The sequence below is a fragment of the Protopterus annectens genome, chromosome 1.part1, assembly GCF_019279795.1.
Source record: "Protopterus annectens isolate FY-2018-M chromosome 1.part1, PAN1.0, whole genome shotgun sequence".
Lineage (NCBI taxonomy): Eukaryota > Metazoa > Chordata > Ceratodontiformes > Protopteridae > Protopterus > Protopterus annectens.
The window spans coordinates 119,542,956-119,556,893 of NC_056726.1; the positions used below are offsets into that span (position 1 = coordinate 119,542,956).

Sequence of the window (13,938 nt, forward strand, 5' to 3'; positions counted from 1 at the left end):
TGCTAGCAACAATTAGTTCTCTGGTCCATTGCCCTTCTCTGGAACTGGATTTGCCATTACGAGAAAGGCTAGCAACCTTGGACTGAAGCAGGATAAGAAATACTGAACATTCAGGATTAGAATACACAATACAGAGGGAATATGGTCTTAAACAGAGACATACAACTTAGGAAGACAATACCAGCCCATGAAATATGGTAGATGTCTATAAAATGAATTGTATGCTCTATCATGATAAAAGAAAGAGCCATTCCTGAGAAGGGTAACTAAAAGGGCTTATTGTCTACAGCTGAAACTATATGAAGATAGAGAAACAGAAACTATACAAGTTGTATTTGTTTACTCTTCAGGAAGGGGAAAATGCATGAAAATTTCCAAGGCTTTGGTTTGGACTTGGAATAAGACAAGCAAGGGAAACCTAGTTCAGTCTGAGAATTTGCAGGCTGCAAGAGTTGGGAATTATTAGTTTTGTTTTAGTTACTATTTTTTTCTTTTACAAAGAGGTTCTATCAGACTAGCTAATTAGACATCCTTCTTGAGAAGGCAGTGGATTTAGAAATGAAAGACTGCAGAGCATACATATAATGCTATGCAATCTGGTGGGGCAATAGTCTCTAGGTCAGCTAGAGAATCTGCAGCAATAAGGGAGTGGTGATAAGGGAAGAAGACCGGGTGTGCCAAGCAGCTCTTAACTATAATCAGATTATGAGCCCAATTCCAAAAGACTTGCTTTCAGTGTGAGTAACTACTTACACTGAGAGAAGGTGTTTTTGGAATCTAGCCCCTGGTGTAAACCTGTTTATAGATATGCCTTACACTGAAGTAAGTCACTTACACTGAGGGCAAAACTTTTAGAATCAGAGCAGACTTAAACTGAGAGCAAATAGAATCTGGCTGAGTGTGTTTCACCTGCCCAGATATGAAGATGACAAGAAATGTGGCTAATAAAAATTATACAAGTTATCAGCAGAAAAAAAGTATATTTTAGAAATAAAACTTGAAAAACATGGATACCGAAACTGTAACCAGTCACAATAAAATCATACACTTCCTTCTTGTCCCCTTCCACAAAATAAGTATATCGTCCAGAAACCTGTTGTAGGATAGAATTTGGTCACTATACTGTGAACCAAATATAAACTCTTTTTCCCAATCATGTAAAAAAAAGAGTTTATATTTGGTTCACAGTATAGTATAGGGGGACAAGAAGGAAGCGTATGATTTTGTTGAATACCTTAATGGTACAACAGACTTCCTGAAGTTCACTTTTAAATGGGATAACAAAAGTATTAACTATTTGGACATCAAATTATCTTTGGAAGATGGAATTTTGGAAAGTGCAATTTATAGGAAAGAATCCTATTCTAACACCTTATTGCACTTTACTAGTAATCACCCAACATTTCAGAAACGTAGCGTGGTAAAAGATCAGATGGTCAGAGTGTTGAGGTTGATGAGTGAAGAAGTGGTTTTCAGGAATGAAATGTATAACTTGATAGGGATGCTTTTGGATAGGGGTTACCCCCTTAAATTATTGACCAACATAAAAAAAGAAGTGGTAAATAAAAGAAGAACAAGTTTTGCACCTATTTTAATATTGGGGGATGATTTCCAGGTTAGAAAAAGGGAAAGTGTTAAATCAAATGTTATGGTGTTGGAGTTTGGGGAAAGGACGTCTGAAATAACTAGTATTTTGAATAGAAGTTGGAATCTATTTTTGTAAGCTGATACTATTTCTTTAGTAGGTGTGAAACCCCAAATAGCTCATAGTAGGGGCAAAAACATAAAAAACATCTTGGAGAGACAAATATATTATGATAGATACAATTCCAACATGAATAAATGTGGAAGTTGCAAAAATTGCAAATACATCAATAATGGGCCATATGTTATTATTAGTGGTTATGGTGTTTCTGTGAAATGTCCAGGGAGGTGCAATTGCAATACCAAGAGGGTGGTGTATGTGGCAACTTGTCTTTCTTGTCCGGGTTTTTACATAGAGAAGACTTCCCGGTGATTAAGGGACAGGATTAGTGAACATATGAGGGTGATTAAGAACAAAGACCCCCACATGCCCTTTATATCCATTCTGGCAGGTGTGTAAACTTCAACAAATTTATATTTTTTATCATTGATAGTGTTGTGGAAAATTCACTTGGGGGTGACTGGGAATCAGTATTGGAATCCCGTGACTCCATGTGGCAATTACGGACTAACACTACAATCCCCCCAGGTTTAAATGATTTTATTTCAATAAAGCCATTTCTGAAAATCAAACATAACAATGTGTCTTAAAAGGTAGCAACTAATTTCTAATTTTTAATGTGGGTTAAACAATGGACATGTGAATGTATGTTTTGAAAGATTAACTGGATATGGCGGTTTTATTTATTATGTACATCAAATTTTTAAAAAAAAAATTTTAGAAAGATATGTTAGTGTGTTTTCAAATGTTGGTGTCAGATACTAACTTGGTTGATGGATTTTTGTAACAGTATTTAAAATGGAGAGATTAATTGTAGGAACAACTCTGAGGAAGCCTATGTTTTTTTACCTTAGCAAAAGCACTTAGTTGTTCTTGTCCGAGCAATAAACTTATTGTGACTGGTTACGGTTTCGGTATCCGTGTTTTTCAAGTTTTGTTTTTGGGGGTCAATGACCTGGATTTGTTTGATTTCTAATATTTTAGAAATACTCACATATTTATAAAAAGTTATTGTTTTTATGCCTGAAAAATAAAAAAACATGAATCCATTAAATTTTGCTCTCCAAGGATGGAATCAGTATTTCCAGCTATCATAACATTTGAAATCAAAATACATGTTGCAAAACATAATGGAAAGTCAGCAGGCTTCAACTAATTATGTCTCCAGTTCAGCCTACATATCTGTTTGACCTGTGTTGGAATATAATGTTAGTTTCTGGGAATATTGATCTATCTGCAACAGATTTTTTTAGTATGTGCTGGCAATGACATCTGTATTTATATTTTCTAGATGATTGTTCGCTCACTCATGGAATACTCTAGCATGGGTTCTCAGAATGTACTGCTAATTGGTCCTCCAGGTTCTGGAAAAACTGCTATGATTAATGACTTCATTAATGCACAAGGTAGATAATGAATAAGTTAAATAACACTTTCCTTTGTTTACCATTCCTGCAGTAAGAAGAAGTAACTGAAGTTTAATTTTCCACAGATAAATCACACACCCTGGTAAAGAGAATGGTGTTCTCAAGAGCCACAAAAGCTGCCAGCTTACAACAGCTCATAACACAGAACACTGTACATCGGCAGGGTGAGAGCTAAAATTAATATTTACTTTGTTTTTATGAGAATCATATATATATATATATATATATATACACACACACACACACACACACACACACACACACACACACACACACACTATAGAAATGTTTTCACTTATATAATTTTCTTATAGTTTGTTTAATATTATTAATTAGATTGGCCAAAGTTCTCAGAAGCCCATTGCTTTCATTTGATACCTGAGACCATTAAGATTTTAAAAGACTTGCTTCAAGCCACATGGTTTGTAAGTGATAGTGTTGTGGAATTTAAATCAGGCCCCCAACTGCAGTCTTCTGGCTTAACTATTTCACCATACACTTTCTTGTCTGTATGCGCATCTTATTTTCACAGACAATTAATACCTGATTGACTTCTTATAGTGCAGGATGAAGCAGCGGCCTGGGCATGATGGAATTCTATTGGAAGGTGGGACAGATTGACTGTTTTCTAACTCCCCATTTTTTAGCAGAAGGATGAGGCAGTTGTCCACCACTGTTTTATGTCCTAAGAGGAACATGTACTGTTGCAAAGGAGACTTACACTGAACAACTATGGATAATAACATTAGGTGTCCTGGCAGTAAGGATGATATTATATAGTATCTCAGAACATCACATTGATCACTATAGGGAGACAAATTCCCTTCAATGTTGTGGGTTCTGACTGATGACTTTCATACCCATTAACTTCATCACCTCATATATTGCAGGATAGGGCATCTATTGTCACAGCTATGGCAGTACCGAGAGCTTTGATATTTATAAGAAAATCACATTATGTAGCAAAAGCAGAAATAGTCAGACCATGTCTATTGAACAATGGAAGAAAAATAAAAATTCAGCAGTTAATGCCGGCAGTGCATTTTAAGACCCTTTATCTCATCCTTGACCATGAAAACAAACAAGTTTTATTTTAACTGAAATAAATACTTCCAAATACAGGAAAAGCTCTGTCAGCTTGGAAAATGCCAAAAAACACAATTGTAGACTTCGCACTTAAGGTCCAGTTACACAGCAAATTCCAACAGAAAAAACAGACAATCCAGACCACCAGGCTGATAAAAAAAACAAAAGTTTAATAAAATGCAGTAGGTTGGCACTTTCAGGTTTAAAAAACCCTTCTTCAGACATCATACAAAAGTTATGAATACCTTTTAAAATACATAACAGCCTGCTTATATCATTCGACAAGCAACCACTTTGAGTTACTTTGAATTATATTAACAATGTGGGGGGCATATGTGACATTATTCGCCAAAACTGGAAAATCTTGTTAACTGATGACAGAATGAAGGCATTAATAACTCAGGAACCCATATTTGGTTTCAAACATAGTAAGAATTTAAAGGATTTGCTTTGTACAGACCAACAGGGGGTTAGGAAACCTGTCATAGTGCGACAAGGGACATTCCCCTATATACATTGCAAAGCTTGCCAGTATATTAGACATAGCAACATATTCATTCATCCACTGTCTGGAAAGAGCTATTCACTGAAACAACATGCTGACTGTTTGACCAGCAATATTATATACTTGGCTGACTGTATGCAATGTTGCTCATTTTATGTCTGTAAAATGATTGTAGATTGAAAGACAGGGCGTTACAACATATGTCAACTATACGTACAACTAATATACATAATGCCCTGTATCAGCGTGTAAAGCAGTACCCTGAGCATATATTTTCTTTTATGGTTTTGCAGGTTATTCATCCAACCAGGAGGGGGGTGATTTGAAAAATATAACAGAATGTAGTGAAACTAGATGGATAACCAATCGGGGTGTTGATAGAGCAGCTGTCTTGAATGGTGTCATTCTCATCAAGCCTTTTTTTAAAAAGAGGAGGGTTTTTTACTGAGTTTTTGATTGGCTGTTATGTATTTTAAAAGGTGTTCAAAACTTTTGTATGTTGTCTGAAGAAGGGTTTTTCAAACCTGAAAGTACTAACCTACTGCATTTTATTAAACTACAGATGTTAAGTTGTCCATCTCGCCTTCATTCTTGCTGGATGGGTTCGGAGCCGACCTCGGCTCCGACTCGGCCACTCTAAAAGCTCGAGAGTTGGTTCCACTGGCTTGAGGCTCCCTTTATATCCCACAATGCTAGGCGGTATTACCTCAGATCTCGTTTGCCGCTACAGAGATCGAGGTGTTTGGTTTCTACCAGCTTCAGGTCAGTTATTATAGAGTAATCTATAGTCTATTTAAACCCCTTTAAATTAATCTATTATAGTTATTTCCCTTAACGTAGTGGATTTAGACCCTTTTCCTTCTGTTTATCCACCCTTTTTTCCACAAGAACTTATAAGTTCTCCCCTCAGGCCTTCGGGCCCTTCCATCCCCTTAGTGGAGTGTATGTGTTTTTTGTTAGGGATATAAAAAAACTTGTGTTAAGTGTATCTTTTTTAGTTAAACTTGTATAAAGTGTAATCGGTGTGTTTGTGTGTGTGTGTGTGTGGTTACACTTTCCTTGACAATGTCTAAGGACTCAAAGGTCTCAGGCTTCAAGAAGTGTGACTCATGCTGTCAGAAAATGTCTCTGACAGACAGTCACACTTCTTGTGTATACTGCCTGGGACCTTTACACCTGCAGGACTCTTGTGCTGTATGCCATGGCTTCAGCCCTAGAGTCCTGCAGGAAAGAAAAAACAAACTTATTTTAAGAGGTTTGCTTAAGCCTGAGGGTTCCCTAACTGCTACTTCGGGCAAACCCTCTAAGGCTTCTAGGTCCTCGACTCCAGCTTCTGAGTCGAGGCCTAAGGCTTCGAAACCTACTGCCACATCGGCTCCAGCTGGAGCCGATGAGTCTCAGGCTACAGCTTCTGTGGTTCCCTCGGCTCCGGCTGGAGCCGAGGTATTGGAAATTCCTGGGCCGGCTCCGATCAGACCATCAGAGCCGACATCTAGAAAGAGGTCTAGGTCACCGTCCCTTGGCTCCGTTCATTCGGCTCCAGCGTCTCCCTTGCTGTCTGAACGGAGCCATAGATCTCACTCCTCTAGGTCATCGAGGCTTTCGGATCATGACCTTCAGAGGGTAGTGAGTCGACTTCTTAAGTCCGAGGCACTGGCCCAAATGCTTCAGAGCCCGACTCATCAGTCGATGCTTGGCCCTATTCCTCAAAATATTCCTCCTCCGACTCCTATGAGCTCGGAGCCGGGGCGTTTCGGAACCGAGACTGTGGTAGTGTTGGAACCGATACAATTGTCTTCGGTTCCGTCGTCAGCTCCGATTTCTTCATTTGAAGAATCTCGGCGCCGGACTTCCCTCGTCGGCTCCGAGGGGGTGAGTGGCATCGGACCCTTGTCCGACCCTGCTCTCCCTCTCGGTGGTTCGGCGCTGGTGAGTTCGGCTCCGACATCGGCCTCGGAGCCATCACTGTCGGTGCCGAGGGAGGTTCTCAGCTTTTCGGAGCAGGGACCTCTGGCTCTGCCTGACAGGGGTGCGTTCGAGGTCATGCAGAGTGTGTTGGAACCTAGTTCAACTCCACAGTCAGCTCCGTCCGCCCCTCCCTCTTCGGTGCCTCAGGTTATGTCTACTCACTCCCTCATCCCGGACCGCAGAGAGCCAGCTCCTCAAGAATCCCCTGTGGGGATCTCATCCTCTTCCGAGGCCTCTCCTGAATTGGCAGGGGAGCCCCCTAGGAAGAGAAAGTGTAAGAGGGAACACATAGACTCACCTGAGTCTGTCACCTCTGACACAGATTTAGAGGATTCCGAGGGTTCCCCCCGTTCCCCTTCTGAAGATGTCTCCTTTGCAGACATTCTAGAGATCCTGAAACAGAGGGAAAATTGGCCAGCCCTTAACCCTTCGGAGGATGAATCTGTGTATCTTGAGGCGTTTGGCTCTCGCCCTTCCACCTCCTGGGTGTCCCCCCCCTTTGACCCCCTCATGCAGGTGGTAGCAAAAAAGGCTTGGACGGCTCCTGACTCAGTGGACCCTACCCCCAGGAGACCTTCAAAGTTTATAACAGCACCTACAGATAAGCAATTTCTGACCAAAGGAGTTTCTGTGGATGCTATGGTGGTAGCTGCTGCCACTAAGAAGGAACTAGCTGATCCTTCGGTGCCTGTCCATCCTCCTAACAAGGAGTCTAGGTCTATGGACAGATACGGGAAGCGGATGTTTTCGTCAGCAACCTTTGCTATGCGTTCGCTGAACTACCTATGCCATTTCACTCGTCTTCAAAGAGACTTGATCAAGGAAGCGAGTGAGATGTTGAAGGATCCTACAGCTGCGGGTTTTCAGGACAAGATGAATGCTCAGCTGGCTACCCTAAATTCTATAGCTAACTCCTCCATGCGCCTCCTTTCATATGCGGCTGATGGAGCGAGCAGAGCCGCAGGGACAGGTGTCGCCTTACGCCGGCATGCCTGGATGCAGCTATGCAATTTTGCAGACCCCTTTAAAACATCTTTCACTAATTCCCCGTTTGATGGATCATCTCTCTTTGGTCCTCAAGTGAAAGAAACCTTGACGAGGTGCGAGACAGATGGCAAAACTCTTTCTGCCGTCGAAGTCCATTTTTCTACTCCTTCTAGACCTTACCCCAAAGGCCAGAAAAGTGGAAAAATGTGGTTCTGCAAACAATCTCAAGGGAATTTGCCTGACGCACAGAGTCGGTTCCCCTCCAGAGGCAGAGGGGGGAACAATAATGGTAGATGTCGCCCTAGAGGCAGGGGGGGTCCGCAGAACCAGGGCAATCGAGAAACCTTTTCCGATAAGCCCTTCCAGCATCCCTGAGGTGTTGCCCGACTGTCCACTTTCGGAGGCAGTCGGGGGAAGATTGTCACTGTACCCAGAAGCCTGGCGATCCTTAACTCAAGACAAGTGGGTACAGTCCATCATTTCTGAAGGCTATTCCATTCCGTTCTTTCGTATCCCAAATCAATCAAAAAAATCCCTTCCAGATGTTCCACCTGCTCAAAGGGATCAAGCAGCTTTGGAAATTTCAAACTTGCTTGCAAAAAGAGCCATTCAGCCAGTGCCAGCAGACCAGCAAGGATCCGGAATCTACTCCAAATTCTTTTTGGTTTCAAAGAAAACAGGGGACTGGAGACCCATTTTGGATCTCAGTATCTTGAACAAGTCGGTCAAGAAAACAAGATTTCGGATGGTCACGCTACAATCCATCCTACCCCTATTGGGAAAGGAAAACTGGATGTGCTCTATAGACCTCCAGGATGCGTACTATCATATAAAAATGAACAGACGCTCCAGGAGATTCCTCCGCTTCCGGCTGGGAACCAGTCACTTTCAATTCAGAGCCCTGCCCTTTGGTCTCACCACTGCCCCCCGGGTGTTTACCAAATGCATGGCAGTGGTAGCTTCTCACCTGAGACGTCAAGGATTCCAGGTGTTTCCATATTTGGACGACTGGCTCCTCACAGCATCTTCTTCTAATGGCCAGAGACTACACCTTTCGCATTTGTCAAAAGTTAGGCATATCAATAAATTGCGAAAAGTCTGTTTTGTTGCCTTGTCATGCTATTACTTTCATAGGCGCAAATCTAGACACAATCAACATGTCTGCGAGGCTGACAGATCAAAGAATAACAGACATACGCAAACTGGTCTCCCTTCTCTTCCACAGCAACAGAGTCAAAGCCAGGTTAGTTCTGTAAGTACTGGGGATTATGGCAGCTGCTATCCCTCTACTTCTATTAGCCAGATTCCACATGAGAATCCTTCAATGGATGCTCTTCACACAATGGTCATACCAGCAACTTCCGATGTCACACACCATTATGATTACGCAGGCATGCAAGAATCATCTTCTTTGGTGGATGTCTTCCCCTCAGCTCTACCTGGGAAGACCCTTTGTTCCTTCCCCTCCGGTTGCTACTCTGACAACGGACGCCTCCCTGATCGGGTGGGGGGGGCATTATCAGGGCAGAACTGTCCAGGGCACATGGCAACCAGATGAATGCCACTTGCATATAAATGTTCTAGAGATGAGAGCAGTGCTTTTAGCGTTGCAAGCCCTTCAAGACTCTCTTCCCTTGGGAACGATAGCAATCCAGACGGACAATATGTCTGTAGTGTGGTATGTCAACAAACAAGGTGGAACCAGGTCCTATCCCCTATGTCGAGAAGCACTCAGACTGTGGCAATGGGCGATTTCTTCTCAGCGGTTTCTGATAGCAACGCACATCCCCGGGAAGTCCAATCAAATCGCGGACAAGTTGAGCAGAGCTATCATCATGCCTCACGAGTGGTCTCTTAAAGATTCTATTGTGGAGAGAATTTTTCTCAAGTGGGGTCAGCCTTGCTGCGACCTTTTTGCTACTCCCCAAAACAGCAAGTGCAGAGATTATTTCACCCTATTCCCGTTACCAGGCCAGCCCAGCAGAGACGCTCTAGTCCAAGTTTGGCCCCGGGGACTTCTGTATGCATTTCCTCCCTTCCCACTAATCTCTCAAGTGATACAGAAAGCTATCGCTCAGAAGGCCTCTCTGATCCTCATTGCTCCTTACTGGCCTTGACAGGTTTGGTTCCCCTTTCTACATCAATTTCTGTTGGAGCAACCTTGGCATCTGGACCTAGTTCCAGATCTTTTGATCCATCAATCGGGTCAGTTACATCGCTCCCTCCCCTCTCTGAACCTCACTGCTTGGTTCCTCCAATTCCAACCTTAGCCAGGCTTCCTCAAATATCTCAATCTGTTCGAGATATTTTGATAGCTATACATAAATCTTCCACTCGGAAGATTTATCTTAGTAAGTGGAAACGTTTCGCCTATTGGGCTCAAGGAAGGGACATAGATCCTTTCACTGCTTCCATCCAGATAGTCCTTGATTTTCTAGCTGAACTCTTCCATACAGGTTCATCTCCTTCTACTCTTAAAGTTCAATTGGCAGCTATTTCTAACTTTCATGTCGGCATTTCAGATTCTGCCATCATGTCTCACAGGCTTTGCAAAGCTTTTTTGAAGGGAGTTTTTCTTCTCAGACCTCCTATAAGAAATCCTCCTCCTTCTTGGGACCTTAATTTAGTTCTTACATCTTTGATTCTTCCCCCTTTCGAACCTGCAGCTTCCTGTTCATTGAAATTGCTATCCTGGAAGACTCTCTTTCTGGTAGCTATTACTTCAGCTAGAAGGGTCTCAGAACTTCATGCACTCAGCAGTCGACCACCGTATCCATTGTTTCATAAAGACAGAGTATCCTTACGAACCAATCCATCCTTTTTACCTAAAGTAGCCTCTGTGTCTAACCTAAATCAAACCATTGACCTCCCTGTGTTTTTTCCTAACTTTTCTAACAGGTCTGAACAAAAATTGCATTGGCTAGATGTTCATCGTCAGTTAAGGTATTATTTGGATAGAACCAAACAGATCAGGAAAACTGACCAATTGTTTGTCTCTTATGCAGAAGGCAGAAAGGGACTTTCAGTTTCGAAAGTATCGCTCTCCAGATGGCTAACATCTCTGATTTCTCTTGTTTACGAAATTAGACACCAAAAGCTGCCTAACAAACCTAAGGCCCACTCCACCAGAGCTTTGGCTACTTCTATAGCCTTCCAAGACAGACTGCCTATTGACACCATTTGTGCAGCGGCTACTTGGGCTACTCCTCACACTTTCATTTCTCATTATAAGTTGGATTTAGCTTCTAGACATAGAGCTAACTTTGGTTCCACTGTTCTCAAGAGTCTGTTCCGATAGGCCACCCGGGACAAGGTGCTAGGACGGTCCCATCCAGCAAGAATGAAGGTGAGATGGACAACTTAACATATAGAAGTTATGTTCTTACCATAACGCTCCATGTTAGTTGTCTTCTTCTCGCCTTCTTCTTAAGGCCCCACCCTCCTTCCCCTAGCCTGGACAGACCTAGAGGAGTTTGATTGTGACCTCTTTTCTACCACCTCTATTGTATATAGGTATATGCTATACTTTGCATATATTCCTTTCATCAGGTTTCAGGTCACCTTCTTCCCTTCCTTTATAGAGGTGGGTTTTCCTTTCCAGTGGTTCTGGAGTTACTTTGGCTGGGCATAGCTTACAAACGAGATCTGAGGTAATACCGCCTAGCATTGTGGGATATAAAGGGAGCCTCGAGCCGGTGGAACCAACTCTCGAGCTTTTAGAGTGGCGAGCCGAGGTCGGCTCCGAACCCATCCAGCAAGAAAGAAGGCGAGAAGAAGACAACTAACATGGAACGTTATGGTAAGAACATAACTTCTATTTTTTTTAACTAGCCTGGTGGTCCACATCGTCTGTTTTAGCTGTCAGCTTGGAAAATCAAAAGATAACTCGCACACACTTCAGATTCCATCTTAAATCAAGATGGATTCAAAGCTGACTGCATTTGGAATAGTAAAAATGCTTTTTCTTCATCAGCCCAACATATGTTGCTATGAACCCTACATGCATTATTTCTATTACAAATGCAGCAATATCTACAAGCAAAGCAGGTGACATCTGTGAACATTTTTAAACATCTCTTATATATTCCTACATAGCCTTGCATGCACTTTTCTTTTGTACATCCACAACTTAGATGGTTTTATTCAGAACAAATGCAACTCAAACTCCTGGCACTAGTCAGATCATACCAAAATAAACTATCTGCTTTGTAAATTGTCTTTGATAACATTATTATATATATTTGCAAAGCTTGCTAACACTCTTGCGTCACTGTCACTTTCTAATCCTATATTGATCAATGGTATTAGTTCACATTTTTATCAGTTTGGGTGGTCATTTTGTATATTTTGCAATTTTACACTATTCCTAGATAAAAGCAATCTAGCAATCAATGATCTACAAAAAAATATGACTAATGTGATAGCAATGCTAGCAATTAACATGACAAAATTCAAAATACTTTTACCCCAACATGAAATCAAATTAGTTAAACATGACTTACTGCAAGCTATTGGCCTGTTTTGCTTGTGCTACCTTAACCACCTTCTGCATAATATCCAAGTGATAATGGACTGCATATTCATTGTTTAACATAAAGATGCAGCACTCTGCCCTATGAGAGTACACATCCCTCCCTCCCTTCATAGCCAGCACAAAGTCAAGAATATCCTGTTCTGTAACTCAATAGTGCATACCGCATTTTAATAGTAATTTGACTTATTAATGCAAAAGTTGCATTACTTAGTACCTCTAATTGTTTGGAAAGTTTTCCCAGTTCCATAAGATATTTAATTGCTCCCTAAGTTGGAGGTATGCAGCAACAGCTATGATTCATAGATTGTTACAGGATAATGACCCAGGGGGCTTTCTAAGCCAAGTCATGATTTCCCAAAAGAGTAATGCTCCTGTGTCCAAATAGGACATTAAGGGACAGGTTTTTATAAACAACTTTTGTCTGTAAGGAACATGGGTGCCAGGCCTGATGTAAATTTTCTATTCCCCATCCACTGGGCACTGGTTGTTCTTAAATTGGGTAATAGACAAACTCAGCTTCACATGGATGTGAGGTTTGTTCCTTAGGAGGGCCAGTCTCAGAGACACATATCTGTCTGTCGAGCATATTCTGTTTAAGTCACAGACAAAATTCAAATACCTGGACCTTGCATTCATGGTACTGTTTAACTTACTGATATGCATGAGATTTATAAGTATGGGGTTTGTGGATGCCTTGTAAGTAAGGCATAGATCAACCCTCAGCAATCTGTAGGAAAATGAATAGAGAGAAAAGGATTTAAGGCACTCTGCATAAGACAGGTTTGTTATGCCTTGTATTCTTTTTGTAAGGAACCTCTGATGTCAATCTAGTTGCTGCATATGCCTGGTCAGGTACACACCAAATGGCACATTGTAATCTATGATTGCTCTGATAAGGGCTGAGTACAGTGGGATAATGACCTCTTTGGAACTAGATGCCATGCCCTTACTTATAAGCAATGAAACATAAAAGGAATGCCTCACTAGTGTGGCAGCTATCTACATGCGTACCCAGATCCCTGACTGACTAGGTCGACTGTTAGGGATGTATAATCAACATGGTAATTTTCTGGGATAGACGATTTCCTGAAGGGTACAATTATGCATTCCTTAACACTGAGTTTAAGATCGTGGCTTTGGCACCAGTTGTTAGTCAGAGATAGGCCTTCTTGAAGAATGCTAGTGCCTACAGGGCAGTCATTGATAACCTCCAGTTTGCAATCATCTGCAAACGTAGTCAGTCACAAACCTTCAGTGTTTGCTTCCACTTCAGAGAAATAGATGCCAAAAAGGAGCAGGCCCAGTACCAAGCCCTGGGGGACTCCACTAGTGAATGGCCTATTGGTGGAGGTGAGATCACCTATTTTGACCTCCTGCAATCTATAAGTGAGCCAGTTGGCTATCCAGTGGATAATAAAAGGGTTTATACCTAATTTAGGGAGAATGTCTAAAATGCCCGAGTGGGGTATTGTATCAAAAACCTTGGCGAGGTTGAAGTAAGTTGTGTGCTTAGTCTTGCCTCATCCATTGCTTTCATGACCCTCTCAAAGAAGTCAACCAGATTTAATAGGCAAGACCTTCCTTCAATAATGCTGAACTGTGATGAGTCCAGCATTTGCAGGTTACCTATGTCCTCATTTATTGTATCCATGATGATTCTTTCCCATGGCTTTACATATGAGACTCATCAGACTTACAGGTCTGTAGTTACCCAGATAGGTGGTTG

The 13,938-nt window shown here is 41.7% G+C and overlaps 1 protein-coding gene across 1 annotated transcript in view; it reads left to right on the forward strand.

Annotated features, from left to right (window-relative positions):
- Window positions 1–13,938, forward strand: part of LOC122814238 (dynein axonemal heavy chain 5-like) — a 3,525,594-nt gene that overhangs the window by 1,921,002 nt on the left and 1,590,654 nt on the right. The window contains exons 64-65 of the mRNA XM_044086840.1: window positions 2,997–3,111; window positions 3,198–3,296. Of these exons, the coding sequence (XP_043942775.1) occupies window positions 2,997–3,111; window positions 3,198–3,296 (214 nt within the window). The remainder of the gene's footprint in view (window positions 1–2,996; window positions 3,112–3,197; window positions 3,297–13,938) is intronic.